Source organism: Osmia bicornis, chromosome 4 (genome assembly GCF_907164935.1).
Source record: "Osmia bicornis bicornis chromosome 4, iOsmBic2.1, whole genome shotgun sequence".
Classification (NCBI taxonomy): Eukaryota; Metazoa; Arthropoda; class Insecta; order Hymenoptera; family Megachilidae; genus Osmia; species Osmia bicornis.
Genome location: NC_060219.1, coordinates 10,789,585 through 10,817,261, shown reverse-complemented (window position 1 = coordinate 10,817,261; position 27,677 = coordinate 10,789,585). Strand labels below are relative to the sequence as shown.

The 27,677-nt window shown below is 39.7% G+C and overlaps 4 protein-coding genes across 10 annotated transcripts; 3 read left to right on the top strand and 1 right to left on the bottom strand.

Annotated features, from left to right (window-relative positions):
* Window positions 1–66: 66 nt before the first annotated feature.
* LOC114876185 (SURP and G-patch domain-containing protein 1) lies at window positions 67–4,721 on the bottom strand. Of its 3 annotated transcripts, none has more exons than XM_029187377.2 (9): window positions 4,434–4,721; window positions 2,680–4,166; window positions 2,308–2,410; window positions 1,601–1,785; window positions 1,147–1,529; window positions 743–1,067; window positions 583–667; window positions 381–510; window positions 67–307 (listed from the first exon to the last, which is right to left on the bottom strand). In XM_029187377.2, the coding sequence occupies exons 1-9, from the start codon at window positions 4,655–4,657 to the stop codon at window positions 281–283; spliced, it is 2,949 nt and encodes a 982-aa protein (XP_029043210.2). In that variant the 5' UTR covers window positions 4,658–4,721; the 3' UTR covers window positions 67–280. The 3 variants fall into 3 exon arrangements, with proteins under 3 accessions (XP_029043210.2, XP_029043220.2, XP_029043229.2); XM_029187387.2 differs by having other exon boundaries at window positions 1,147–1,523; XM_029187396.2 differs by having other exon boundaries at window positions 2,308–2,398.
* An 82-nt stretch (window positions 4,722–4,803) lies between these two features.
* LOC114876195 lies at window positions 4,804–8,089 on the top strand. 5 transcript variants are annotated; one of them, XM_029187420.2, is made up of 8 exons: window positions 4,804–5,384; window positions 5,520–5,718; window positions 5,778–5,970; window positions 6,248–6,383; window positions 6,457–6,606; window positions 6,685–6,814; window positions 6,904–7,915; window positions 7,997–8,089. In XM_029187420.2, the coding sequence occupies exons 2-7, from the start codon at window positions 5,686–5,688 to the stop codon at window positions 7,087–7,089; spliced, it is 828 nt and encodes a 275-aa protein (XP_029043253.2). In that variant the 5' UTR covers window positions 4,804–5,384; window positions 5,520–5,685; the 3' UTR covers window positions 7,090–7,915; window positions 7,997–8,089. The 5 variants fall into 5 exon arrangements, with proteins under 5 accessions (XP_029043253.2, XP_029043277.2, XP_029043243.2 ...); XM_029187444.2 differs by having other exon boundaries at window positions 4,804–5,718; window positions 5,785–5,970; XM_029187410.2 differs by having other exon boundaries at window positions 4,804–5,718.
* A 188-nt stretch (window positions 8,090–8,277) lies between these two features.
* LOC114876218 lies at window positions 8,278–11,258 on the top strand. Its single transcript, XM_029187457.2, has 5 exons — window positions 8,278–8,370; window positions 8,440–8,708; window positions 8,777–8,795; window positions 8,975–9,079; window positions 9,997–11,258. The coding sequence occupies exons 2-5, from the start codon at window positions 8,511–8,513 to the stop codon at window positions 10,041–10,043; spliced, it is 369 nt and encodes a 122-aa protein (XP_029043290.1). The 5' UTR covers window positions 8,278–8,370; window positions 8,440–8,510; the 3' UTR covers window positions 10,044–11,258.
* A 1,225-nt stretch (window positions 11,259–12,483) lies between these two features.
* On the top strand, window positions 12,484–27,440 carry LOC114876494 (dynein axonemal heavy chain 7-like). Its single transcript, XM_029188015.2, has 43 exons — window positions 12,484–12,552; window positions 12,628–12,777; window positions 12,838–13,412; window positions 13,496–13,717; window positions 13,790–14,087; window positions 14,160–14,507; window positions 14,573–14,838; window positions 14,912–15,065; window positions 15,131–15,357; window positions 15,433–15,634; window positions 15,715–15,952; window positions 16,070–16,185; window positions 16,248–16,526; window positions 16,603–16,860; window positions 16,915–17,199; window positions 17,257–17,505; window positions 17,674–18,019; window positions 18,087–18,256; window positions 18,335–18,466; window positions 18,531–18,752; window positions 18,809–19,260; window positions 19,324–19,521; window positions 19,625–20,233; window positions 20,297–20,606; window positions 20,668–20,913; window positions 21,011–21,240; window positions 21,306–21,525; window positions 21,608–21,796; window positions 21,924–22,298; window positions 22,368–22,540; window positions 22,604–22,849; window positions 22,915–23,202; window positions 23,263–23,454; window positions 23,534–23,760; window positions 23,839–24,209; window positions 24,277–24,457; window positions 24,522–24,710; window positions 24,790–25,387; window positions 25,461–25,671; window positions 26,189–26,423; window positions 26,497–26,648; window positions 26,734–27,018; window positions 27,100–27,440. The coding sequence occupies exons 1-43, from the start codon at window positions 12,484–12,486 to the stop codon at window positions 27,304–27,306; spliced, it is 11,190 nt and encodes a 3,729-aa protein (XP_029043848.2). The 3' UTR covers window positions 27,307–27,440.
* The last annotated feature ends 237 nt before the right edge of the window (window positions 27,441–27,677 follow it).

Genomic DNA, 27,677 nt, shown 5'->3' with positions numbered 1-27,677 from the left:
CCTACACGTTTCTGTCGCGTTAAAGGCAAATTTTGTGCCGCAAAAGGAATAAAATGAACATACGCATTGATGTAGAAACAAGTTCGGGACTTCATTTATTGAATTATATATAGATTGCGCTTTCGAGCAGATAACATTGCTTAGGCATCGTTATTCTCGCTTTTACAGACTTTGAAATATACAAAATAACGGTGATTCTTTGTTCCAACTAAATAAAAAATTTATATATATATATATGTATATATAATGCCACAAATATAAACTATCGATGCTCTAGTTTTCAATAATAGGGTCTCCGAGGATTATTCTACAAAATAAAATTTTAGTTAGTCTTTAGAAAATATAAGGGTATAACTAATATTACTGAGAGTAATCGTTACCAAAGGATTAGGCCTAAATCTGTAGGCAAGCATCATTCTTTTTCTATAGGCATCGAATTCATCGTCGTCTCTGGATACACCGTCCGGTCTTTCGGAACCTAAACCAGCGCTATCGAATCTATTTGTTGCTCTGTAACAAAAGTTTCTTGTAATATACCATTTTATTCCGAAACGCGTCCAGAAACGAATTCGGTTCACTTACTTATTGATTGGGTCGATACGACCGTTACCTTCGCTACCTAATCCTTGCCCTTCGCTCCAACCGAGCTTCTGCAACATCTGAAATCCTAAAAAATAAAAGATCCTTTGATGCAACCATTGGAAATGATCATACGATCTAGCTTGACGAGGGTCGCGCTTACCTATGTTGTCTTCTTTGAGTTTGTACTCCTTGTAATCGCTAAGATCGGGTTCTTTCCCTTGCTTGACCGCGTTATATTGTTCCATAAATTTCTTAAGTTCATCCGGTGGTAAAAAGTCACCGATATGATGTTTCCCTTCCGCTTGAGCGGTCAGTTCTTCGGCCCACATTTGAGTGGCCTCCATCTCGGCTGACCTAAGCTTGTGCTCCCACGTACCGCCTTCTGTTTCTTCGTCGCTATCGTACTCGTATTTATGTTTCCCTTGCGCTTCTAAACGTCTTACTTCTTCTCGTTTCTTCAATAAATTTTGGTACAAAAGATTTATCTGTAGGGAAAAAAGTAGATGTAACACCATTGAAATTGAAACATCAGCAGAATAACAGAAGAATAAATCCGTGTCGAACCTTGTAATGATCCTCTGCCTTTTTCCATTGCTCTTCGGTTAAGTCCAACGTACCAAAGGTTTGTCGAGCATACTGTATCAAGGCAGGGTCGTTTCGAGAAATTTTAGTCAGCATAGGATTCTTTGCCTCCGTACGTTGCATTTTTGCTGATGGAATAATAACGGCTGGTTGCCCAATTTGTCCAGGAATTGCAATGCCAGGTTGCAAAAGGCTGCTGCTTTGTTGCTTACGGGCGGTCACTGTATTTATTTCCGTTATAGGCACTTTGTTATCCGGATCACCCCAACGACTGCGTCTTTTTCGTTTACGTTCTTCCTTGTTGTCCTCCTTTGACCGATACGTACAATTATCCTCCGACTCCCTCTCTCTTTTCTTTTCTGTTTCTAAAAGATAAAAGGCATTATATAAAAGCTATGTTTTCTTCTTTTTAATATAATTCAGATTTCTGACCGACCTTGCGTAAAGCTGTGCTTGCCGATGTTCGCATGATCGTTATCGTCGTTATCACTGAGAGCTTCTTCCGGGCAATAAGGTTCCGCGCCACTGTTCTTACTCTCCTTCGTGGATCTTTCGGCACGGTACTTTGCCACTAACCCCCTGTACTGCAGATACGCTGCACTTTGCTTTTGGTGCAGAAACCTTGATTAAAATAATACTTAAGACTCTGACGAGTAACATATTTTCCTAGATTAGCTTCCTTCGTTAGAAAAGAAAGAAAGATAGTAAAACGTGTAACTAATTGTTGATTTGTTATAACTACAAAAAGAATAGCAGATTAACGATGAAATAGAAGTGAAAATTTTCTTTCTTTTTTTCATTATACAAAATGATATTTCACTGAGAACTTTCGTTAACTAGTATTATGGTATACTTGATCAGTTGGATAATATTACGGGTAATGGAAATGTTATTGATACAATGCTGATAAGTTGTGAAGCAACTTTCCGTATCGTTAATTGTATCGTCCGCTACTTGATCGGACAAGATTAAGAAGAGAAAAAAGGTAGCGTTGCAAGATTAAGCCTGCTCAAGCGGAGATCTGGTTCACACGTGTTGAAATAAAAAGAAAAACGAACGATACGCAAGTTGAAGGGTATCTCGATGGAAGGGTGATGCGACGCGTTAAAACACGAGACGAGGACCTGAGAGGACAGTAGTTACCATAATTTAGGATCTTGGGCATTCTTCTCTCGCGCTTCCTGTTCGATTTCATCCCCGCAGTCAGCGACGATGCGTGCCAGCTGCTCAGCCTCTACGGGACACACTTAGAAGCCTTTGTCAGACATGCGTAACAACGCTAAAACTTGTTTTATTTCTGTTCTATTCGCTTGTAGATCTTACAAAATTTCATCTTTCCATCGTATATACACGATATATTTCCTATTGTATTCAACGTATCGCGTGCATGCCTGTGCTTAACTCTTTGCCAATTATATTTACAACGGGCAACTTGGCCTTGGGATTAAAACGGGCACGAGGCGATACGTCGAAGTAAAAATATATATATATATGTAAATAATCGACTTATCGTACCTAGCTGTTCCGAAGGCCGAAGACCGATCATTGGCCTGACTGGTGGTGGCACTTGAAGATTGGGTGGTCCCATGGCTACCTGACTAACTTGATTAGGAAGAGGGTAACTCGTGGACATCAATGGCGGTGGGGCAGTGTTTTGAATCAAGGAAGGAGGTGGTGGAGGCGGTGGTACATTCGGCGGAGGGATGTTCAAGTTTGGCGGTGGAACTGAATTGATGTTCGAGGGCACGTTATGAACCGGTGGCGGAGCTGGCATCATCACAGGGGGTGGTACATTCGGTGGAGGAACGTTCGGCACGTTGGTCGCGTTCGGTACGTTAACCGTGATCGTCTGCGAGCCGGGAATCGGCATCATATTTGGTGGCATTTGTGTCATCGTCGACAACAAGTTTGGGGGAGGGATGTTCGGAGGTGGTAAATTTGTCGGTTGTAATGGTCCAGGAGGTGGCACACCGCACTGTTGCGCGTTTGGGAACATACGCTGTTGCGTACCGGATGCCGTCGACGTTAACGTCGCGGACGGTGTAGATGGTAGCGAAGACATCGACAGCGGGGTCGTCAGCGGTGACGAGGACGACGTCAACGGCGATAGATGCATCGTCGATGACGTTAACGGTGAACCGGACGAACAGGTAGACGCGCAGGTGGAAGTGAAAGAGGAAGAGGAAGAAGGGGAGGATGATAATGGCAGTAATGTCGTTGACGAGGAAGGCGTCGATGAGAGCGGAGGTGGTGGTGGTGGCGGAGGCGGCAAGTTTTGTACATTAGGCGGTACTGTTCGAGCCATATGAATATTCGGAGGAGGTATATTGGTATTGGGTGGAACGGATTGTACGGAAAGAGAAGGCGGAGGTTGATGTATAGCGTGCGACGACGGTATCTGCATTCTTGGATTTCCGGGCTGGTTGTTCGTTCCAGAATAACTGTTTCCCGTAACTTTCGGAGGTGGTAAGCTCGATAAATTTGGAGGTGGAACGTTCGTTATGATATTTCCCATGTTAGGCGGTGGTACACCGGTAAGATGTATCATAGACTGAGGCGCGAAGGAAGGGACGTTGGATGAATTTCCATTTGGAGGAAGAAATTGCTGTTGACTCTGCTGCATACGCTGACCATTGGAAGATGATTGATTGAAGGAACGTCGAGCTTCCGGACTTTGAGACGTAGAACGTCTGGTAGGAGACGGACTCGAAGAAGAGCTGTGTCTTTTGTCGGAGTTTCTTCCCCAGCGAGAGTCGCCTCTTCGACGATCTCTTCTGTTCTCGGAATCTCTGATTCTGTCGCTGTTTCTTTTTTGTTCTTTCTCATATGCATTTTCTCTGCTCGCTTCTTCCTTTTTCTCTTCAGATTTCAATGGAAACATAGATTCTGTTTCCCCTCCGCCTTTACTATTATTTGCAATTTTTTTGAACTGATCCAAAAAACTACCATCGTTAGCAAATAAATTGATCGTTTGCGATGCTGTCGGTTTCTCCTCTTCTTTTCTATAGGAGAAAGTTTTTTTTTAAATAATAACGAGACATTCTTGAACATAAAATCGAATGGAAAGCAGTATATATGAAATTTGCATAGTCCAAATATTAATGACTCAACGTTCGTTTGTATCTTTGTCCTTAACAATACACGTCACTCACCAATAACAATTGAAGAATTATCATGGATGTAAATAGTTACTATAATCGTGTGACACGTAATAACGCAGTTGCCACGATAATAAACTTAATATACGTTCGAAAGTGAAAATTACTCACTTGGTAGAATTACTCGCTTGATCGCCTGCCGAATTCGGCAATAGCGCGTTCGTTTTTCTCATGTTTTCCACAGCTTCTTTCGCTTTTTGCTCTTGCATCTTTGCCTGTATTTCAAGCTTCTTTTGTTGAATAATCTGCTCCTGCTTCGACATTTGCGCAAATCGCTCATTTCGTGATGTTTTTGAAACAAACGGATCAGAACCTTTCACACCACGATACGCCATATTTGTTATGTCGCAGACGATTCTTTGCAAGTATCAATGACTACAGATCCAACAAGACTGGACATACCATTGCTATCGCGGAGCCTTGAATCTCTGCCTCGAGAATAAGCGCCCTCTGGTCTATCCTATATAGTATAAAAATGGATAATCACAACGGAAAAAACACAATTTTGACTCCCTTTGATTCTATTTTTCAGAAATCAGTTAAAATCAGCACAACACCTAAATAATAATTGTTTGACATACTTGTATTTCAAAAAGACCGCCGTAAATTAAATATTTTTAAAATTCGATCCTTTCGCCATCTATACAGAAACGGCTGAAACTACTCAACAACTTACCGACTGGGTTTCCAAGACAGGGGAACACTAGCGCACCTATCGGGAGATCGCGGAAACTAGTCGGTAAGTTGTTGAGTAGTTTCAGCCACTTTTGTATAGATGGCGCTGGAATCGAATTTAAAAAATATTGCGGTCTTTTTGAAATACAAGTATGAGATTCTTACAAGGGTGTTTGAAATTCCTTGAGAACAAAGGCATGTCCAGTCTTTTTGTATTTGTAATTACTGCCAGTATTGAAACATTATGGCTTCGAATTTCAAATCAATTAATCTTCTGATAATTTCATGTCGATATAGCGACACTAACAACCCTAGTGGCAACGCAGGTGTAATAAAATAAGAAATTCATCAAACGACGCAGGACTTTTAAATTTTCTTGCTAATTAGGTAATATTAATTATTTATACATATATTACAGTACGTTTGATTTACTATTACGGATCGTTACTAATTTTATATAGCCTAATCTGTGACTGATAATGACACAGCTTGCAATTAGTCATTGTTTAAAATCTTGTATAGGTATTGATACACTTAAGTAAATACTTCCATACTTATTGCGAAAACGATGAAGACGTATATAGCATATAAGTCATCTAATTAATACGGTAGTAACTATGGTTACATAGGAGTTATCGATGTCTTCTGAGGGATAGGAAACAGAAAGCAATGTGATTTTCGATTCAAAATGGATGAGTTTTTAACGGTGCTTGCAGAGAAGGTAGGTAACTATAAAGATATCGTTTGTACGTTTTTTTAAAATAAATTTTTTAATAAAAGTATATAGATGTTGGAGTCGGAAAGACAGCCACAGAAAACTTTTATTCAAAAGGAAAAATTTTCATTGGAAAGATCCAGTTATTCTGTCAAATGGTAAAAAATAGTCCAAAACGATATTTGATAGAACAATCCCAGAAGACCGAGTTATACCATCTTACGGCAAACATTGATACTCTTACACTTCAAGTAAAACGTACGTATGATAATAGCAATTTTGAATTGAAATAATCAGCAAACAATGTACAGTATCAAAGCATGGTAGACCTTCCCCGGGTTCCCGAATTCCCGGTCCTGATCGGTCCCTCCCAGAGGATTCCCCTTCCCCGTGTTCTCATCGCTCCTTGGCAACGGTCCTAAGGCGAGTGACGATATAGGGGTGGAGGCGCTATGTGTATAGGTCCGTGACTCCCCTTGTGCTTGCGCGCGAAAATTTGAATTAATATTTATTTTACGATATTTCTTCTCAACAGAATGGACAATTGCTCTTGAGGAAGAAAGATTAGATTTTTCTCGCTTCCAGAAAAATGTTGAAGCAGACTGGAAAGTGGTGAAATTAACAAAGAAAAATATAGATGAAAATTTAAAGGAAAAATTAACAGCTATCACGTAAGTTTCCCTGTATAACAAAGTATGATGTACTGATAAGTCTGTGATAATAATTGATAAGAAAATGTTCCAGTGCAGAATATTCGTCGAAGATGTTAAGCAGAAATTTGGAACACGAAACGCGAAAGAAGTTGCTACAAATGGACGTAAAATTGTTCGAGGATCGTTTAAAACGTACCAGTAATATACGTTATTCGAGAAGAAATGAGTTATACGACGCATGGTAAGAAAAAATTTTAACAAAGAAGAAGTTACGAAAACCCATTTTTATTAACGTTAATTTTATTACAACGGTGTACAGTCTTAAAGCGAAAAAGGTATGCTTCGATCAACTGAAAAGGTACGATAACAATATCGGAGTACTTCATACTTGCAAAAGTACTCTTCTGATCGATGCAGATGTTATTGAGAAAGAATATTTTATTGTTCAGGTTCGTCTTATCATTTGTTCAATAAAATTTACCAACCATGCAGTTCTTTGTGCAGAACACAGTAGTAAGCTATGCGTGTTTGTTTGCAGAATCAGCTGATTCCTCAGCGTGCATTGTACAGCCAGTTGAAAAAGGAATGCGAATTAAACGCGAGAGAAGCCCTTTTAAGGAAAGTTGAACATTATCGTCGAAATCGCGCAGCTAAAATCATTCAACGATATTGGAGATTTTACTATATACGCGTGTCTTGGAGGAAAAGAAAAGGCAGAAAATAATAGATTCGATTTAACTTTCACGCGGCTTTGCAATTACTATCTCAAATAACATTAGTAACATGTTTAGCTCAGAGCAGTACGTTTTTTACCCGGAAAATTCTTGTTAAGTATTCAACTATATTGATCTTCAGCTATGTTTAGAAAACCCCTCTAACCCCTCTATCTTACTCTCTCACTCTCTCTCTCTTTCTCTGTCACCACCCTCTCCGCGATACTCTAATCCTCACTCGAACTTCGTCACCTCTTCTTAACTCTTTCCTCTTCTCACCTATGATCAGACTACATTGTGTATTTCTTTGCGTATCTAATAGAGACCTGTTGAAAAGAAAAAGTCTAAACTTGTACAAAAATCGGTAGTTTTAAATGTAATTCGACGATTATTCTTAACTACTTTTTTATTTCCACTTCATGGAACTGGATCGAAGAAACTGAAATTCTTTTCAAATTTTTCTAACATGATCGCTATTGGAAAGTGAAGATAAATAATAAAAAGACCGAGAGAAGAGGAAAAAGGGGTAGAAAGTGAAAACACGATACGCTGGACTGATGTCGAGGACAGCAGAGAGTAAGCTTAGAAAGAGGGTGGTAAATCAGACAACTGAGAAGCAGGGTTTAGTTCGGTTAATAGTCGCGCGTAGGTCCGACGCATGCTCCGAAAGATTTTCCCGGGGTGATATTCAGTCGGGCAAAGGGAGCCACGAGCCAGCAGCCAAGGCTGGGAAACGTTCGATCGTTACGAAGTGAATCAGTTGGCTGGCCGGGCGTACCGCGAACACGACAATTTGGAACATGTACAAGTATATCGATCGCTATCCTTCCTACCTACGTACGGTTTGCTTTTTTTCAACTAATTTATCCAACGTCGATGTACGCGTCTGACGAATGTCTAATAAAATATAGTTTACAGGAATACTGATTGTTCGATTTGTTAAGAGAACGCGCGGATACGAAGGAGATAACTGTTGAAAGCAATACTCTACCTACTGTCCAGACGAAATGAAACCGTTCGGCATGGAAAACTTGATGAATTAAAACTGGTTGCAATCACGGAAGAGAACTGGTTAGGATTACAAGTTGATCGGCAACGAAGAAGTCGGAAGCAATATTCGATAAAGATTCAATTTATCGTCTGGATGCACGACGACGTGGAATAACCCGACCCGACCCGACCCGACCTGAACCCGACCCAGTCTCCCTTGTAAAACGAATGCGCACCACCTGTAGCTCGATATCTACGCTTGAAAGGTCAATCGCCTTTCGATCGAGTTTCTCTCATCGAATGTAAGTCAAATGAACGTTCATTTTCGTCCCTCTTTGCGCCGATATGTACATTATAAATGATCGCTACAGTTTCATCAAGATGTAAGAATATTTGACTGGAAAGAAAAGGAGAACATCCTCGGCGTGGATACGTGCGAACGATGGGCGAGAAAGGAAAAAGTAACTCTTCTAAATGGAGTATGGAGGAACGTGAAAAGATTTTGGCTACTGGAACGCTAGAACAGAAAAAAGAAGCTTTCAAAGATGACGAAGAGTTGATGAGAGAAACTACAAAATTTGTAAGCGAGGTGATCGAAACAGCAGCCACGGAGGCTTCTAAGAGGAAAGTGCACTCGGAGGTAAAATTTCATTTTTCAAATCACCGGTCATCCTGATTATTTGTTAATTATTTAATGTTACGTTTCAGTCGGGGGATGCGAACGAAGGTAAGGGTAACATTGGAAAGGTGATAAAGAAACGTGGACAAATAGATATTACGAGAATTTCTTTCGTTTTTGTTACCGTAATTGAAGTACATTTTCTCGATATCTTTGCCACGTTGCTTCTTTTACAAAAGAAGATACACTCGGTACTGATGAAACAAATAAAACGTATGTTTACGTAGGAAGTAAATTGAAGGCCATCGAGAGCATCACTGGCTGGAATCATCGTGCACGTGGATTCTGCAATCGAATAATGAACGCGCTCTGTCCGTGTTTCACCAACAATGGTAAATCGTAGATCGTTTCGAACGTAGTATGCAATTGCTATTGTCGCAACTCATTTCCTAATCAAATCATAACACTAATTATATATACGTATATGCACGAGTCTCATATATTTTACAGTTCACGATCCAATATTCGACAATTGTTTTTCTTTTGTCAACAGCCAAAACTGTTTTGCCAAAATTCTTCCGAGCAAATTGATTGTTAATATTGATAAAAGCAGAAATGAAACGAAAAATACGACAGGAAGACGAAGATGTAAAGGAAGAACGAGTAACAGAGAGGCTCGCATACATTTACGACCACGTTAAAACCATATGCATTTCCCACAAGATTAAAAGAAAATGCTTTTTCATGCGACATTTCTCATCGTAGGCACACACAGAAACGATTAGAGCAAATTCGTTCATTTTCATTGGCAAGTAATCAACGCATGCCACCATTCAACTTGTCCTGTAGACCGTAGGAGCTACAACGCCCCTTGTACTGTTACTGCCACTCCATTACTTGAATCGAGATGCCAACGACACGTGTATATCATCTAGCATGCGTGGCAAGGAATTATAATGCACAGAATAATTTCGAACGTGCGCTCATTCCTTTGAATCGACTTAACTTCACATAGTTGATAACTGGTATCACGTGTCCATACACAAGTAACGCAGGGTTCCAGATCATCATCGCATCAACGATACCTCGATACTCGTTTCATACAGTCGTTTGCTCGAACCGTGACCTACTATTTACACGATTTAATACGATAAACCAGAAGAAACGAGAACTTCATTTTTACAGACACAAGGTATGAAACGGTATCGAGACGTAAGTAGTACCATCGCGCTGCACGTTGCAATGCGTATGTACGATACATATTTAAAAAGAATATTTTACATTATCAGTGTGTCTGTTCTTTTCATAGAATTATTCGCCTGGACACCGTACCGGTATCGCTTCACGAGACCTTAATCGCTTGCCACGTTCCAGAGTTACCCAGCAGCAGCCATTAATTCGATCGATAAAATAATAAAGAGCGCCGCGAGTACTCGTCGTTTTGCCGAATAATGTGAGTTAACCGATGGCGAGAAAGAACAGCTCACTGGCAACGACCAACCTCTCTTTGCGCTATTCGACATTATGTAATTTAGTTTAGTTTAATGTAATTTTATTCCGTTTATTTAAGCTACAGTTTGTTTACACTTTCATTAATATTTCATTTCTCTGATTTCCAGCGTGTAGAAGCATACATATACGTACATCTATACGTGTGTATTTTTCTATGTACGTATGTCCTGTGTGTCTGTATGTATGTACGTATACATTTTAGGATACCCGTTTACACTTAACTAGATGTACCAACGATTGAATTAACTTTCGTTGATGAAATTTCGTGCTCCAGTTTCATGACTAAATCTGGCGAACGATCCTCTTCTTTGTTGTACCCTGTCACGTAGAAGGTACTTCACCGTTGGTACAACGCATGAAAAAGAAACGACGTCGGTGTAAAATAAATTGGTGGTATGTTCGTTGTAATTTTAAACGCATACATATATCGTTACTGTTTCGTGTAATATCATTATATGAATGGTGTATGCCTTGATTGAAAGTACAGGAACAAGAGAGAAAGAGGAGACGAAGAGAATCAGATGAATTGTAATTGAAAAGCAGGAAGGAAGCAAAGAGAGAGTGTAAAGAAGAGAGGAGGTGTAAGAGCGAGCGTGTGAATGAGAGAGAGAAAGGTGAAAAATAAGAGGTAAACTAACTGTAAAATTACTTAATGTGGGATCAAAAAAATGAAAAAAAGAATCTATCGACTGACAATCAAAAGAATACGTTATAAATACATGCAAATATATATTTACACGCACACATTAGTTGCGTAAACATTGTTTCTCTGACCGGCATTATAAGTATCAGTAAATCACATGTCCAAGAACTGCTTTTTTTCGGAAAGTATTTTTACTAATTCTTTACTAAAAGAGTTTATTCGCCGCTATAATAAATAAACAATTGAACGTATTGCTGTAAAGCGGCCGAATAAGCATAAAACTGTCCAGTTACCTACTACAGAATACGTGTGCATATGTACCATATACATACATCCATTCAATTGTAAGTTACGTAAACAGATATAACATTAATTTTCTGTGTATCTGTTAATAAACGTACAAATGTAAACAAGAATGTTCATTAATTATTTCGTTTGCAACTTTTTCTTTAAACTTTTACAATGTTTATTTGTACCATAATTATTGGAAAAAAAGTTGGAAATGGAGGTGGACACGAAGAGAATAGAGAAGGTAACGTATTCGGTTGTCATAGAAACTCACGTACAAGCCTATATTATTTAAAATGGATAGGTTACAAGTATTGGGTATCGAAGAAACATCTTTCTTCGAGTGATACCTTGTATTGACGTACAGTGATTTCGATTCGATTTAGATTTGGCATCGTTCAAAGAAGAAACCAGGTATCTGAAACATTCAAGGAACGTAAAGTAGTCGACAAGCAAAACATACCATAGGAAAAATACTACAAATACAGTCATGAAATGTAGCAAGAAGAAATCGGTTTCAAAAACGTACAAGTACCTATTGCTTTCTCAGAAAAGAGAAGAATTTCGAATGCATCTTCTTAACGTTATAAAAGAAAAGAGGAGAAAGGAAACGATGCGTGCTAAGAGGAAAAAATGTGTACAGAGAATGGAAGAAGAAGATGATGATGATGATGATGAAGAGATAAAAGATTTTGTTACGAAAAACGACAGGGATATATTGCGGTATTATTATTATTTAACACAAGGGATCGATGACGATTACGTGGGATCAATGGGCAGTGATCTTTTGGAAAACATCTTAAGTGTTATCCCTATTAAATGGCAGCAAAAGTATAAGGAATGTTTGAACGATTTAGTGAAGGAAGTAAAAGAAGAATATGTATTAAGCATAAAAAAGTCTGTCATTGAATTTGTTATCGGAAATTCTCTGTACTCTTTGCTAAATCAGGTACGTTTCAGTGGATCATTTTTAAATTTGAGGATTGAAGAAAGGAAGAATAGTGAAAAAAAGATGAGAACTCAAAAGAAATTATATGATTTTCAGCTAGTCGCACTAGAGAAAAATAAAACAATTGGAGAGATGCAACTTCCACCAGATCATGCGGTTAATTATCAATGGAACATGACAAAACTCGAAAGAATAAGTACACTTTATCGTCCCGTCATGCGACGAATTTTCGACTGTTGTTACCGAGAGTTCAGGTTGGTTTCATAATCGAGAAAATTACAATTGTTAATATCAAACTTCCTTTTTCTTGTAACAACAGCAACCTTAAGCTCATAGATGGAAGTGAATTAGCAGCACATGGCGATTCCTACGAGTTGGAAAATTTCGAAAGAACCGTCTTACGAATGTGTCACAGGGTGAAGGAAAATCTCTCAAAGAACTGGTTGCCAAAAATTCAGACAATTTTATCCGTGGTACGAATCAAAAAATACAAATTGTCTTTATATTATTCGCGCTCGAGCGAAACAGTTTACTTATAGTACTTTTAGGCGTTTGAAAGAAACGAATTGCCGTCGATGAGTAATTCGGTAAAATGTCGAAGATTTTTTAATTGCATCGCTCTTATCATGGAAAGTCAATTACGAAGACTTTATATACAGACATTGGAGGATTATGTAGATTATCTTTATAACAAAAACGTGAGTTACTGAGGCGAGAAGTATAACGTTGAAATAAGAAGGAATTATTATCGTTTATAGGGTACATGCCATGGTTTTGACATAAAGGTGATGGTAAGACACGCGATTGTCTCGTTCGATCCCCCGTTTAATACATTCGTTGAAACGTTATCGACGATTATGAATTCAATGCAAGAAGCTGTTACCGGACTACCACGAGTTGAGACACTATTATCAAACATCAGTTGTATCGATTCCAATGAAAAATTGCTCCAGGTAAAAGTATCGGATAAACGTTTGGGACGATGCGCCGATGAAATCGAGAAGCTGATCGGCGAAGAAAAAATCGGAGCTACAGAGCAGCTACAAGAGTTTGAAAAATACGAGAATTTAATATACGGTGAAGAGAATGATAAGATCACCGATTTTATAAATTCAACGGATACGGTTGAATATTTCGAACGTTATCAGAATCTGATCGAGCATTATTATCGTTTGTATGGACGAATAAAAGTGGAGTTTCCACGAACCAGTTTCCATGGACTTTTTGTAGTGTATCGAGGGGACTTAATCGGGCACATCCTTGCAGCCGCTCGACAAATCAAGGAAGATTTACTTGCTAAAATGATTCACGATTATCAACGAAAAGCTCGAACGTAAGATTGCTGTTTCTTCTTTCTTCTTTTCTTGTTAGGATCCTTTTGATGGTATGAATAAAAGATAGATAACTTGAAAACAGCGTAGGGAACGCGTATCAGCACATTGTGGATCGTGCACTGACCGTTCCAGCAAATAGCTCGGAATTAATAAAACTGGAAGAGTTTATAAACGTTACCAAAACGGAAACTACTGGTGAGTTAGAAAAGGAATTGAGAGAAATTATAAAGTACATCCTTTTCTTAACGGATTATTCGATTCTGACGACCATCGAATTGAAAACCAACAACTTTGCTTTTCAATGGTAAATAAACGACAAATAAGTTGATTAAGAAATCAAACGGGATTGAAAGATTGTTTCTGTTTTTATACCAAGGTATCATAAGCTTCCTGAAGTTTTCAAGAGCCATGAAGAAATAGTTGCGAGCAAAACCGAAGAGTTTCAGAGGAATCTTAAGAAACGAATCGAACAATTTCTGCGAGATCTTGAAACGTACGCGAAACAATGCAACGAATTACAGTACTGGGGTAACATCGATGAGATATATCGGTACAAGAAAAAGGCAGATCGTTTGGAGAACAAATTGATCGCCGCGATGGATACCATCGACAGATTCAACGAGGAAGAAGTGTTGTTTGGTTGGGAAATGTCGCAATATCCATTACGAAAGGCGGTAGGTACTGGTCTATTCAATTTTTCGTATTTCCTAAATTGAATTTTTAATCCATAATGCAATGCGACGTAGACAGCGGATAAACTATCGCCATACAAGAAGCTGTACGATGCAGCTTGCGATTTTCTATCCAACTACGATACGTGGATGGATTCGATGATTGGCTCTCAGGATCCAGAGGACATTGAGATGGCTACAGGAACCGCTTATCGTACAGTCTTTAGATTGGAGAGATCTATCCAAGAACCGACAGCGAAGAAGCTTGCGGAAACGATTCGAATCAAGATAGAAGAATTCAAAGAGCATATGCCTGTGATATCCACTCTTGGAAATCCTATGATGAAGAGTCGTCACTGGGAACAAGTGTCGGAGATCGTTGGCTTCCCTATAAAAGTTGATCAATCGACGACGCTTGCCAAGGTATCCGACGCATACTTCATCTTTTATAAAATTCAGATTCCTTATTACTCTTTTATTGGTCACAGATCCTTGATTACGGCTTGGCCGATTACGTCCCGAAATTCGAAGCGATATCGGAAGCTGCAACGAAGGAAGGTAGCTTAGAGAGGGCTCTACTTCGAATGCATGTCGATTGGGAGGAAATTGCGTTCACCGTGAATCCTTATCGAGATACCGGAACGTATGTGATTGCCAGTGTCGACGAGATACAATTACTTTTGGACGATCATTTAACTAAAGCTCAGACTATGAAGAATTCTCTTTACATTCGACCATTCGAGAAGGAAACCCTGTATGTAATAATTTTGTCGTTTGTGTCCAATTTCCTTTCCCTTTAAATCACATTTCTTTGCCATTACTTTTAGAGAATGGGAATCCAAATTACTCCTCTTACAAGATATTATGGATTATTGGCTGCAAGTTCAAGCCACGTGGATGTACTTTGAACCAATCTTTTCCTCGGCCGATATACAGCAGCAAATGCCAGAGGAAGGTCGGCGATTTAGTGCTGTCGACAAGGTATTATTGTGTCCAATCCATAGATGAAATCAATTACTAATATCGATGAAATGCATCATGTACAGATTTGGAGAGAAATAATGTCGCTAGTGTCATCGGATCCTCGCGTTATGTCTGTCATTGGAATAGACAAGATGCTTGAGCGATTAAAGAAATGTACCAATCTGTTGGATTTGGTACAAAAGGGACTGACCGCTTACTTAGATAAGAAGAGATTATATTTCCCACGATTCTTTTTCCTCTCGAACGACGAGCTGTTGGAAATATTGTCCGAAACGAAAGATCCTACCAGGTAGTAATTTTCAAGCGAAACGATATTAGCACGCGTTTCTATATTAACGTGTTGTTTCTAAAATCAACCCGGCAGAGTACAACCGCATCTGAAAAAATGCTTCGAAGGTATCGAACGTCTAAGTTTCACGGACGATATGGAGATAACGACGATGCAGTCGTCCGAAGGAGAAAAAGTTATTCTCGAAGATATCGTGGACACAGCAGCGGCTCGAGGACAGGTGGAGAGGTGGTTATTAGATCTTGAACGATCTATGAAGAAGAGCGTCAGGGCGCAGGTAATATTAATTGAATTCTAATAGCACCATTCTATTCAATTTGTTCATTGTTCACCATTTCATTCCTTTCGTAACTGCAGGTAATCGCATCAAAGAATGCGTTCTTAAAACAAGTCAGATCGATATGGGCATTGGAATGGCCTGGTCAAACAATTCTTTGCGTGAGTAAACTTTACTGGACGGCCGACGTGACCAAGGCTCTATCGTCCGACCCTTTGCATAATGTAAAGAACTACATTAACACCTGTACGCATCAGCTGAACGAAATAGTGAAATTGGTTCGTGGAAAGTTGTCGACGCAAAATCGTACGACCTTAGGTACGAAGAAAATTGAGAAGAAGAAGAGGAGGAGGCAGAGGAGGAGGTGGAGGAGGAAGGCAACGCGGTATCAAGTATAAATTCTGAATTTATCTGTTTATGGATTATTCGTTTCAGAGGCATTGGTTACGTTGGATGTCCATGGTCGTGATGTGGTCTCGGGACTTGTTGGGCAAAGAGTTACCGATGCAACCGACTTCAATTGGTTGGCTCAACTAAGATACTATTGGATGGTAAGGAAAAAGAATGTAAGGAAAAATCTCGTCTTCCAACGATTTTCTTTTCGTTATCCTAGAATAACGATTTATGGACAACGATGATAAATACTTCGTTAAAATACGCATACGAGTACCTGGGCAACACGTCGAGACTGGTAATAACGCCATTGACGGATAGATGTTATCGAACGTTGTTCAGCGCGTTGAGCTTGCACCTCGGTGGTGCACCTGAAGGTCCTGCTGGAACCGGTAAAACGGAAACTACCAAAGATTTGGCCAAAGCTGTGGCTAAACAATGCGTGGTGTTCAATTGTTCCGACGGTCTGGATTACATTGCTTTGGGTAAATTCTTTAAGGTACGAGAATGTACAGCGACGAGTCGTTATGAAAATTCAGAATATTTATATATTTAATGTCTGTTTGCGAATCCAGGGATTGGCAAGTACCGGCGCGTGGTCTTGCTTCGACGAGTTCAATAGGATAGATCTGGAAGTACTGTCGGTAGTGGCGCAACAAATTTTAACCATTCAACGAGCCATTAATGCTGGACTGGATCAGCTTCTTTTCGAAGGTACCGAGATCTCGCTAGATCCTACCTGTGCCGTGTTCATCACGATGAATCCAGGATACGCAGGAAGAACCGAGTTACCGGATAATCTGAAGGCTCTCTTCCGACCGGTCGCGATGATGGTTAGTTACAAATATAAAATACAAGATAATTAAGCTTAATTGGAAGTCTATTAGGTTCCAGATTACGCATTGATCGCTGAAAACACCTTATACTCGTACGGATTTTACGAAGCTCGGCCGCTTTCAGTGAAAATCGTCACAGCGTATAGATTGTGCTCGGAACAACTGTCCAGTCAGAATCATTATGATTACGGAATGAGAGCGGTGAAATCTGTCCTGATAGCGGCTGGAAATTTAAAGATTAAATATCCGGATGAGGCCGAGGACATTTTAATACTGCGCAGCATCAAAGACGTGAATTTGCCAAAATTCCTGAAAGAGGATATACCACTGTTCAACGTACGTATACATTTTATTTCGAAGCAATCGAGTTTATTTTTAATTTTATCTATTCAGGGTATAACGTCCGATCTCTTTCCTGGAGTGAAACTTCCGGAACCAGATTACACCGACTTGAATACGTGCGTTCTTGATGCTTGTTCCGAGTCAAACTTGCAATGCACTTCTGTCTTCTTACAAAAGATACAGCAGATATATGAAATGATGATCGTTCGGCATGGATTCATGATCGTTGGTTATCCGTTTGCTGGGAAGAGCGCGGCTTATAACGTTTTGGCTGACGCTTTGAAGCTTTGCGAGCAACGAGTAAGTCACTTATTAATAGAAAATTTTGAAAAGGAGGCTATAGCATTTAGACTTTCTATCAAAATCTTTTTTTTTGCCACTTTCGGTCTGACCGGAAATCTCGCTGCAGTTCACTTTAGCTTCTTCTTCCTGAATTAATGGACGCTTTCAAACTATCGAACGTTTCAGAATCTGATAAACGAACATGCTGTAGAAAAGTTTGTTATCAACCCTAAAGCTGTTACGTTGGGTCATTTGTACGGAGAGTTCGACCCGGTGTCCCACGAATGGTCCGATGGAGTTTTAGCGATCAGTTACCGCGCTTTCGCAATTTCCACCAACGAAAATCGCAAATGGCTTATTTTCGACGGACCTATCGACGCGGTATGGATAGAGAGCATGAATACTGTACTGGACGATAACAAAAAGCTTTGTTTAATGAGCGGCGAGATCATCCAGTTATCGCCAGTTACGAGCTTGCTCTTTGAAACGATGGATTTAGAACAAGCTTCACCAGCTACTGTTTCTCGTTGCGGTATGAAATTTTCCCTAACTCTGTTTAATGGCCACTTTGTCACCTATAATTTCTATGTATAATTCAGGAATGATCTACATGGAACCTCATACACTTGGATGGGATCCTTTGCTTAAATCATGGCTAGCTAAAATCCCAGCTGTAATTGACGAATGGCTAAAGAACTTTATATACCAATCGCTTTTTCGTAGGTTTTGCGATCCTCTGCTCTATTGGTTATTTAATAATAACGTTCAGGTTCTTATTCTATTTTCAAAGTTGCTCCTTTTCATATTCATCAGATGTTAAAGAAACTTGATTCTTCTTATGTTGCAGAAAATATGTCCCATGCCGGAATCGAATCTTATACGCTCGCTGACTTATTTGATGGATTGTTTCGTCAATGAATACCACGATGAGAAGATTGCTAAGAGTATAAGCGAGTTAGACCTCCGAGCGCAGATCGAGGCAAGTCACTGTTTCTCAACAACTTGTACATTTGTTTCAACATGTTTCTTCGATACATTTTCAGGGCTCGTTTTTCTTTTCGTGTATTTGGGCGATCGGAGGGATTTTAACCGTAAAATCCAGAGAATCTTTTAGCATGCTGTTTCGTGGCTTTCTCGAGAAGAACTTCCCTACAGACTTGATGGAAACGTTTGAATTACCAGGACCAATAGAAGCACCTTTGAAACCGTACATCTTTGTTATGCCACGGGATAGTTTAGTGTTCGATTACAGATTTACCAAGGAAGTAAGTGTGAAGATACGGGTGTAAGAAGGAAGAAAGACATTCATTTGGTGTTTCAGGGGAAAGGAAAATGGAGATTATGGTCCGACGAGTTGCTCGACAGTCCGCCGATTCCTCGCGATATTCCCGTCAATCAAATAATAGTACCTACAGTCGAAACGATAAGATACACGTCTCTGTTTCGATTATTGATAGGCCACCAAAAACCCGTGTTGTTTGTCGGCCCTACTGGCACTGGAAAATCAGTGTACACCGTAGATTTCTTATTAAGAAAGAACGATCCTGCGGTGAACAAGCCGTTGATCATCAATTTTTCCGCCCAAACAACGGCGAAGCAAACTCAGGACACGATTATGGGGAAATTGGATCGGCGAAGAAAAGGCGTTTTCGGGGCACCGATAGGGAAACGGTGGATCGTATTCGTCGATGATCTTTCGATGCCTATGAAGGAAACGTACGGAGCACAACCGCCGATCGAACTTTTACGGCAATGGCTGGATTACGGAGAATGGTAATGGTTTCGTTTTAAATCAATTAACAGATTTTCATCTCCGTTCGTTGATTGTCGTCACAGGTTCGATACGAAGGATAAAACGGTGATCAAACTGATCGATGTCAATTTAATGTGCGCTATGGGTCCACCGACCAGCGGCGGGAAAGACGTTACCCCTCGATTTAAAAGACATTTTACTGTTTTAACGATATCAGAATTCGACGACGAAGTAATGACGATGATATTTAGTAAAATTATCCTCTGGCATCTTGATACAAGGTTTATATAGATTTTAGTGCTCCATTATACGTATTAATGTGGTAGAATCGTAACAATTGTCATGCTCTAGTTATTCGAAACGTTCCTTTTTCATTTCTTACAGAGGATTTGGTAAAGAATTCGATCCGTGTATCGAAGAAATCGTTCTAGCCACGTTGGATGTGTACAAAGAGAGTCTTAGCAATCTTTTACCAACACCTGCCAAGTGTCATTACGTGTTCAATCTCCGGGATTTCTCCAGAGTGATACAGGGTGTTTTGTTGTCCGTCCCGGAAACGATGCCAGCCTTAACAAACATGAGGAGACTCTGGGTTCATGAGATACTTCGAGTATTTGGAGATCGTTTGATAGATGATAACGACAACTCTTGGTTGGTGGGGCAAATACGCATTAGTCTTGACAAACGTATGAACGTGATAATGGAAAAATTGTTTGATGATCTTGTTCCCTCGAAGGAGAAAGATAGCAAAGTAAGTTCATATTTTTTGTATTTCCATTCTCCTTCACCGTGTACGATATTGCAGAAACAGCCGGCGCTAATCACCGAGCAAGAACTTCGAAACTTGGTGTTTTGCGATTTCGCGGACGCGAGAGTGGACAATCGACTTTACCAAGAGGTGCCGGATCTCGAACGCTTACGAGAGATAGTAGAAAATTATTTAACCGAGTACAATGCGATGAGCAGAAAGCCCATGAATCTGGTTTTATTCCGGTAAGTAGCAACAATTCAACGAAAGCGTAAACGATCAACGCTAGAAGAAGAAACTGATGCTAGGTTCGCCATCGAACATTTGTCGCGCATCTGCCGTATCATCAAGCAACCCCGAAGTCATGCCCTTCTTGTCGGGGTCGGTGGTTCAGGAAGACAGTCGTTGACCAGATTGGCCTCGCATATAAGCGACTACGATGTTTTCCAAATTGAAGTCAGCCAACAGTACGGAGTGAACGCGTGGCACGAAGACGTGAAGGATATCTTGAAACGCGTTACCTTGACCGAACTTCATTCCACCTTTCTTTTCTCTGATACTCAGATCAAAGAAGAGAGTTTCCTCGAAGATATCAGCAATATGCTTAATTCTGGAGAGGTGAGAAATACCTTTCTTCTATCGTTTCGTTGATCTACCCTTTGAATATCGCACCCTTTAGATACCAAACATATTTACCGTGGATGAAGTATCAGAGATATGCGAACGAATGAGAATAATAGATAGGCAAAGGGATCGATCGGTACAGACGGACGGAAGTCCGGTGGCTTTGTTCAATCTCTTCGTTCAAACAGTACGGGATCAGTTGCACATTGTAATAGTGGTATCTCCGATAGGCAATAACTTTCGTAATCGGATCAGAAAATTTCCAGCCTTAGTGAATTGTTGCACCATCGATTGGCTTCAGGTACGAACAATTTCCTTTCTATCCCGTTCATTTCAAACACGTCCACGCCTTGCTCGCAACTCACCAGTTCTTTTTGCATACTTCATTTTTCTTCAAGTCCTGGCCCGACGATGCTTTGCTGGCGGTTGCGACCCGATTTTTGTCGACGATCGAGCTAACGGATCAGGAAAGAATAGCCGGCATCGACATGTGCCAATTCTTTCACGTCTCGACGCAAAATCTAAGCACGGAATTTTTTCTTCGATTAAACAGACACGTGTATGTTACCCCAACTTCGTATCTTGAGATGATAAATACTTTTAAGGATTTGTTGGAGAAAAAACGTCGGTAAGCATAGTTTATCTCTTGGACATTTTGAAGTACAGGAATACAAGGATTTTGAACTAAAACAGGAACATCATGGACGCGAAAACTCGCTACGAACGCGGTTTGGGTCAGCTGGACGAGACGCAAGTGCAAGTGGTCGCGATGTCAGAAACTTTGCAATCGTTGAGGCCACAATTAATTGTCGCTACGCAAGATGTTCAAAAAATGTTGCTCGATGTCAATAAAGAGAAGGAGGAGGTAGCCGAGTTTGAGAGAACGGTGAAAGAAGACGAAAATGCAGCCGAGGTTAAAAAGCTAAAAATTAAACTTAATTATAACGTCAGACGATCTATCGTTAGAGATTGAAGAGGTCGATTAAACGTTGCAGATTTACGCAAGCGAAGCGGCTGCCATCAAAGCGGAATGCGATGCAGATTTAGCTGAAGCACTGCCGATCTTGAAACGCGCTCAAGCCGCTCTGGACACCTTGACCACTGCCGATGTCGCTGTGGTCAGAGCGATGAAGCAACCACCTCAAGGAGTTAGACTGATCGCCGAAAGCGTTTGCGTTCTCAAGGTGCGAACGGTCACGTTTTCTCTGGGCGTGCACTCTGTTCTCTCAGACTTCTCGACACACCTACATACCACGTACATTTTTCTTTCTTTTATCCTTATTCCTGCGCATTTGTCTGCATTTCAAGTAGCAAATAAAGCCAGAAAGAATCCAGCAACCAGACGGCAGTTTTCTAGAAGAATATTGGAAAGCTGCCCTTCGAATGCTAAGCGACGCAAGGTTTCTCGACTCGTTGCTCAATTTCGACAAGGATAACATTCCCGACAACGTGATCGAGAAAATTCGTAAAGTATACTTGGCCAATCCGGACTTCGATCCCGAGAAGATCAAGAAAGTATCGACTGCGTGCGAGGGACTTTGTCGATGGGTGTACGCGATGTCCGAGTACGATAAAGTATCAAAAGTCGTTGCCCCGAAGAAAAGAGCATTAGCCCAAGCTCAAGAAGTCTACGACACTGCAATGGGGACTCTTCGAGAGAAACGAGAGCAACTTAAACGCGTTCAGGTACCTATTCTCTGTTCCTTTGAGGGAATTATTCCTTATAAATCAAGCCGATTCATTTTTCTCGCCTAGGAAAAACTGAGAACACTGGAGGAACTGTTGGAACAAAGAAGAATAGCATTCCAAACGATGTCCGACAAAGTGACCGATTGCGAAACGAAACTGAAGCGTGCCGAAGATTTGATCGGAGGACTAGGCGGAGAGTACACGCGTTGGTCTCGCACCGCGATAGTATTAGGGGAAAGGTACAATTTGTCTTGTGATAAAATATTCAATTTTATCTAAATTTCTACGCATACGTTTCTCAGGTATTACCGATTGACCGGTGACGTGGTAATCGCCTCTGGTGTTGTGGCGTATCTAGGCCCCTTTACCATGCCTTTTCGACTTCAACAAATGTCCATGTGGATACAGCGTTGTACCGACTTGAAAGTGATCTGTAGTACGGACTTTCAATTACGCGATATTCTCGGAGAGGCAGTTTTAATAAGATCTTGGAATATTTTCGGTTTACCGAACGACGCGTATTCCGTCGACAATGGTATCATTATCACGTAAGCATACTTCTAATACCTTCGTCTGTTTCTTTTTATAGACTGAATAATGAATGTATGTGCAGAAATGCAAGAAGGTGGCCGTTGATAATAGATCCACAAGGTCAGGCAAATAGATGGATAAAGAATATGGAAAGGAAGAATAATTTAAACATTATTCGATTAACTCAATCCGACTATAGTCGAGTTTTGGAAAATGCATTACAATTTGGACAACCGGTGCTTTTGGAGCACGTCGGAGAAGAAATAGACGCTGTCCTCGAGCCGGTTCTAATGAAAGAAACGTTCAAGCAGGGTGGCGCACTTTGTATAAAGTTTGGCGATACGATCGTTGAATACAGTGATCATTTCAGGTAGTCGATATACGTACGTGCTTATGTATAATGCATCTCATGATTCTTTTCAATTCACAGACTCTACATTACCACCAAACTAAGAAATCCGCATTATTTACCAGAAATAGCGGTCAAGGTAACGCTATTGAACTTTATGATAACGCCAACTGGTCTGGAAGACCAATTACTGGGTATTGTAGTTGCGAAGGAAAGGCCGGACTTGGAGTCAGAGAAAAACGCTTTGATCGTGCAAGGAGCCGCAAACAAACAGTGCGTAAACTGTAAAATATTTCTTTGCCTCAACGTCGTATTGTAATTTTATTGTAATGCATTGTTTTGCTCGTTTAAGACTTCTCCAAGAAACGGAGGATAAAATTTTAGAGATTCTTTCGTTAGCGGAAGGCAATTTATTAGACGACGAAGAGGCTGTTGAAGTTTTAACATCCTCCAAGGATTTGAGTAACGACATCCAGGTGAAACAAGCGGCTGCTGAGCAAACGGAAAAATCAATCGACGATGCCAGGTTGCAGTACACTTCCATCGCAGTGTATTCGACCGTGCTTTTCTTTACTATCGGTAAACCACTCCTGCTAGTTTCTTCAATTATTCTCGAGAAATTAATAAATTATTCCCTTCGTCGATGTTCTGTTTCAGCCATGTTAATCAACATCGATCCTATGTATCAGTATTCATTGGCATGGTTCATAAACTTATTCGAACTGGCTATCGATAACACGGAACCAGCGGATACGGTCGAAAAGCGATTAACCGATCTCACTAAATATTTCACCTACTCTCTTTACACGAACGTTTGTAGATCTCTGTTCGAAAAGGATAAGCTGTTGTTTTCTTTCTTATTGGCGATCAATTTGCTCAAGCAACAGGGAAAACTTTCTCTGCCTCAATGGATATTTTTACTAACTGGCGGGATCGGTATCGATAATCCGTACGCCAATCCTACAACCTGGCTCCCGTCCAAACAGTGGAACGAATTGTGTAATCTGGATAGTGTCGATGATTTTTCGGTTAGTCGATGATCTACCATGATGAAAAGATCCATTTATTATCTTTGATCTTCGATCGTTTGATTAGGGTATTCGAGAAGCATTTACACAACACGTCCAAGAGTGGAGACATTTATTCGATTCGAGGGAACCGCAAAACAAGGCGATTCCTCCACCATTTCACAAATTGAATTTGTTTCAAAGAATGTTGATACTCAGATGCATTCGTCCTGATAAGATAATTCCAGGTGTTCAAAACTTTGTCGAAGGTAACGCTGTTCTTCAATATTCTTCAACATTATAATATATGTACTTGTATGCCTACATTTTTAGAGCAACTCGGTTTACAATTCGTCGAAGCACCACCCTTTGATTTACCTTCGTCTTACGCCGATTCGAATTGTTCCACTCCGTTAATATTCATCCTGACCCCTGGTACCGATCCAGGTCAGTTGTTGCTCGCGTTTGCAGATGAACAAGGTTACAGCGTGAGTCGTCTGTTTTATCTTTCCTTGGGTCAAGGTGAGCACCTGTTTTAAGGTTCTACCAAAATCCTTTGATTAATAGTATAAAATATTGCTGTTTTATGCGCATGTTATAGGTCAGGGACCAGTTGCTGAAGAAACGATTCAGAAAGCCGTGATGGTCGGTAACTGGGTAGTTTTACAAAATTGTCATTTGGCGATTAGCTGGATGGGCACTTTGGAAAATATCTGCGAAGGTCTGATACCCGATACGATCCATTCGGAATTTCGTCTCTGGCTAACCAGCTATCCGTCGGAACACTTTCCTTCCTCGGTTCTGGAGAACAGTATAAAAATGACAAACGAACCACCTAAAGGGCTAAGGGCTAACATCCTCAGGTCGTACACGAGCGATCCGATCAGTGATCCGGATTTCTTTGAATCTTGCGCTCAGCCAGAGTATTTCAAGAAGCTACTTTATTCGTTATGCTTCTTTCACGCGATCGTTCAGGAAAGACGGAAATTCGGTCCGATCGGTTGGAACATTAGCTACGAATTTAACGAGACCGATCTGCGGATCAGTGTTTTGCAGTTACATTTGTTCCTTGACGAATTCGAAGACGTGAGATTCGATGCTATCAGGTATCTGACTGGAGAATGTAATTATGGTGGAAGGGTGACAGATGAGTGGGATCGAAGAACGTTGAACACTATCCTGTCTAAATTTTATTGCAAGTAATTACATTTGCATGTATTATACGATCTTCACTCGTATAATAGTTTTAACAAATCTGCTATGATTTTCCAGGGAGTTGCTCGACGAAAAAATCTATTACTTCGATGAAACTTCAACGTCTTATTATGCTCCAAACTTACGAGAATTTGAAGCCTTCATGGAATATACCAGAGACTTACCTTTAATTACCCAACCAAGTGTTTTTGGCATGAACGAGAACGCTGATATCATTAAAGACCAGCATGAAACGAACCTTCTGTTCTCGTCACTTATATTAACTCAGGTAGATTTCGGTTTTCTTTCACTTCCTATACGTTCTTTCATTGGAGCGAAGCTCCGCTATTAAATTACGCTTAGTAATTAGATAGATTCGCGAGTAATAGAGTAATTAAAGTTACTTTTACTGCAAATCAATCGCTTCGCTCCAATATATCAGCCACGAAGCGGATACCGGTCTAATTAATCATTAAACGTATGTTTTATTTCATTACTGTAACGACATTTGTTCAGGATCGTGTGGTATGTATGCGTCGTTGCATATTTTACAGCAAGTACAAATGAGTTGTGTTATTTAAATCAAATGAAAAATGATTTATTTGTACTTGCTGTGTTTATTGTCTTTTATTGGATCTTTGTTAATGTTGCATTGCATATCTTGTTACGCATTCAGGATAAGCGATGGCCGATTAAGGTTTGTAAATTTACGACATACAAAGTAACATTAAATTACAACAATTAAAATTATGAAAAGCAATAGTTATTCGGTAAGCAGATCCTCTAACGTTCTCTGTTTCTCCTAGGAAAGCGTTGAATCTGGAACTGGACTAATATCAAACGACGAAATAGTATTCAAAATGGCAAGTGATATTTTACAAAAACTACCAGCCGATTATGATATCTTATTGGCCCTCAGAAAGTACCCTATGTCTTACGGACAAAGTATGAATACAGTTTTGGTACAAGAAATGGGCAGATTCAATAAACTTACTGGTCACGTTAGAACCAGCCTGCAAAATATTAAGCGAGCCATCAAAGGTTCAAAAGATTACATCGATTTTTCTGTATTTTATTACTGAAAGTTAACTTATACTTATTTATTATTCCGTAGGTTTCATTGTAATGTCTTTTGAACTTGAAGATATTTATGAAGCAATTTTGACTAACAAGATACCTGCTTTATGGTTGCGATATTCGTACCCATCATTGAAACCACTTGGTAGTTATATTCATGATTTGTTGGCTCGTTTGAATTTCCTTCAAGTAAGACATTATCTTTTTCAGCAGAAATTCTCAAAATCTTAATTTGCATAAATATTATCAAAGTGTATTGTATATTGATTTTTAGAAATGGTACGACGAGGGTCCACCAGTCATTTATTGGATTTCAGGATTTTATTTCACTCAAGCATTTCTCACAGGAACTAGACAAAACTATTCGAGAAAATATCAAATACCTATAGACTTATTGATTTTCGACTTCTTTGTGTTAAACGTACACGAAATTCCTCACTCTCCTCCCGAGAATGGAGTCTATATACATGGACTGTTTTTAGACGGTGCTCGATTCAATAATGAACATATGACATTGGACGAAAGTTTTTCGAAAGTACTTTATGAAAGCATGCCCCGTGTAAGAATATTTTCATTATTCTTCCTCTTTAATCCACGCTCCTTTTTCAATTAACATTTTCCTCTCTTATTGTGGATCCAGATGTGGCTGGTTCCAGTGAAGAAAGAAGATGTTAAAAAGAGACTCACGTATCTTTGTCCTGTGTATAAAACTAGCGAAAGAAAAGGAGTTTTATCAACCACTGGACATTCGACCAATTTCGTTATTGCTATGACTTTACCTACTGCAAAACCGCCAGAACATTGGATCATGAGAGGAGTAGCTTTACTTTGTCAGCTTTCTGAGTAAAAATCAATATAAAATGATTAAATTAATCTGTAACTATTTTTAATGTTTTCATTGAAGATAAACACTATAAGAAATGTAATATGACTCTTAAATTTAACGAAGAGTTGAAGAATTCACAACGCTAATAGGATTCAAGAAAGGAGGAATACAATTTATTTAGCTCTTTTATTCTTTGAATTTGAATTTTCATCTTTGCTTTATTATATTTTCATTCTTTTGATTTGTACATTATCAGAATGATCATTCGAATCTTAATTCAATGTATTTAGATATAATTAGATGATTCAACTGATAATGTACTTCATAGATGTAAAGATAAGAAATATTGCATATGTGTGGGTAAGTAGTATTGCTTATCCAAGACAAAAAGT

What these genes read in the sequence shown, in the direction of transcription:
- LOC114876185 (XM_029187377.2), bottom strand. Translation starts at nt 4,657, where the DNA reads ATGGCGTATCGTGGTGTGAAAGGTTCTGATCCGTTTGTTTCAAAAACA. An exon ending in TCGGCCTTCGGAACAGCTAG is followed by an intron (nt 2,411 to 2,679) that starts GTACGATAAGTC and finishes AAGGCTTCTAAG; the next exon opens with TGTGTCCCGTAGAGGCTGAG. An exon ending in CGTATCGACCCAATCAATAA is followed by an intron (nt 511 to 582) that starts GTAAGTGAACCG and finishes CTTTTGTTACAG; the next exon opens with AGCAACAAATAGATTCGATA.
- LOC114876195 (XM_029187420.2), top strand. Translation starts at nt 5,686, where the DNA reads ATGGATGAGTTTTTAACGGTGCTTGCAGAGAAG. An exon ending in GAAAAATTAACAGCTATCAC is followed by an intron (nt 6,384 to 6,456) that starts GTAAGTTTCCCT and finishes AAAATGTTCCAG; the next exon opens with TGCAGAATATTCGTCGAAGA. An exon ending in AATGAGTTATACGACGCATG is followed by an intron (nt 6,607 to 6,684) that starts GTAAGAAAAAAT and finishes AACGGTGTACAG; the next exon opens with TCTTAAAGCGAAAAAGGTAT.
- LOC114876218 (XM_029187457.2), top strand. Translation starts at nt 8,511, where the DNA reads ATGGGCGAGAAAGGAAAAAGTAACTCTTCTAAATGGAGTATGGAGGAA. An exon ending in TCCGTGTTTCACCAACAATG is followed by an intron (nt 9,080 to 9,996) that starts GTAAATCGTAGA and finishes TTCTTTTCATAG; the next exon opens with AATTATTCGCCTGGACACCG.
- LOC114876494 (XM_029188015.2), top strand. Translation starts at nt 12,484, where the DNA reads ATGTGTCACAGGGTGAAGGAAAATCTCTCAAAGAACTGGTTGCCAAAA. An exon ending in AACAACTTTGCTTTTCAATG is followed by an intron (nt 13,718 to 13,789) that starts GTAAATAAACGA and finishes TTTTATACCAAG; the next exon opens with GTATCATAAGCTTCCTGAAG. An exon ending in GATTTAGTGCTGTCGACAAG is followed by an intron (nt 15,066 to 15,130) that starts GTATTATTGTGT and finishes CATCATGTACAG; the next exon opens with ATTTGGAGAGAAATAATGTC.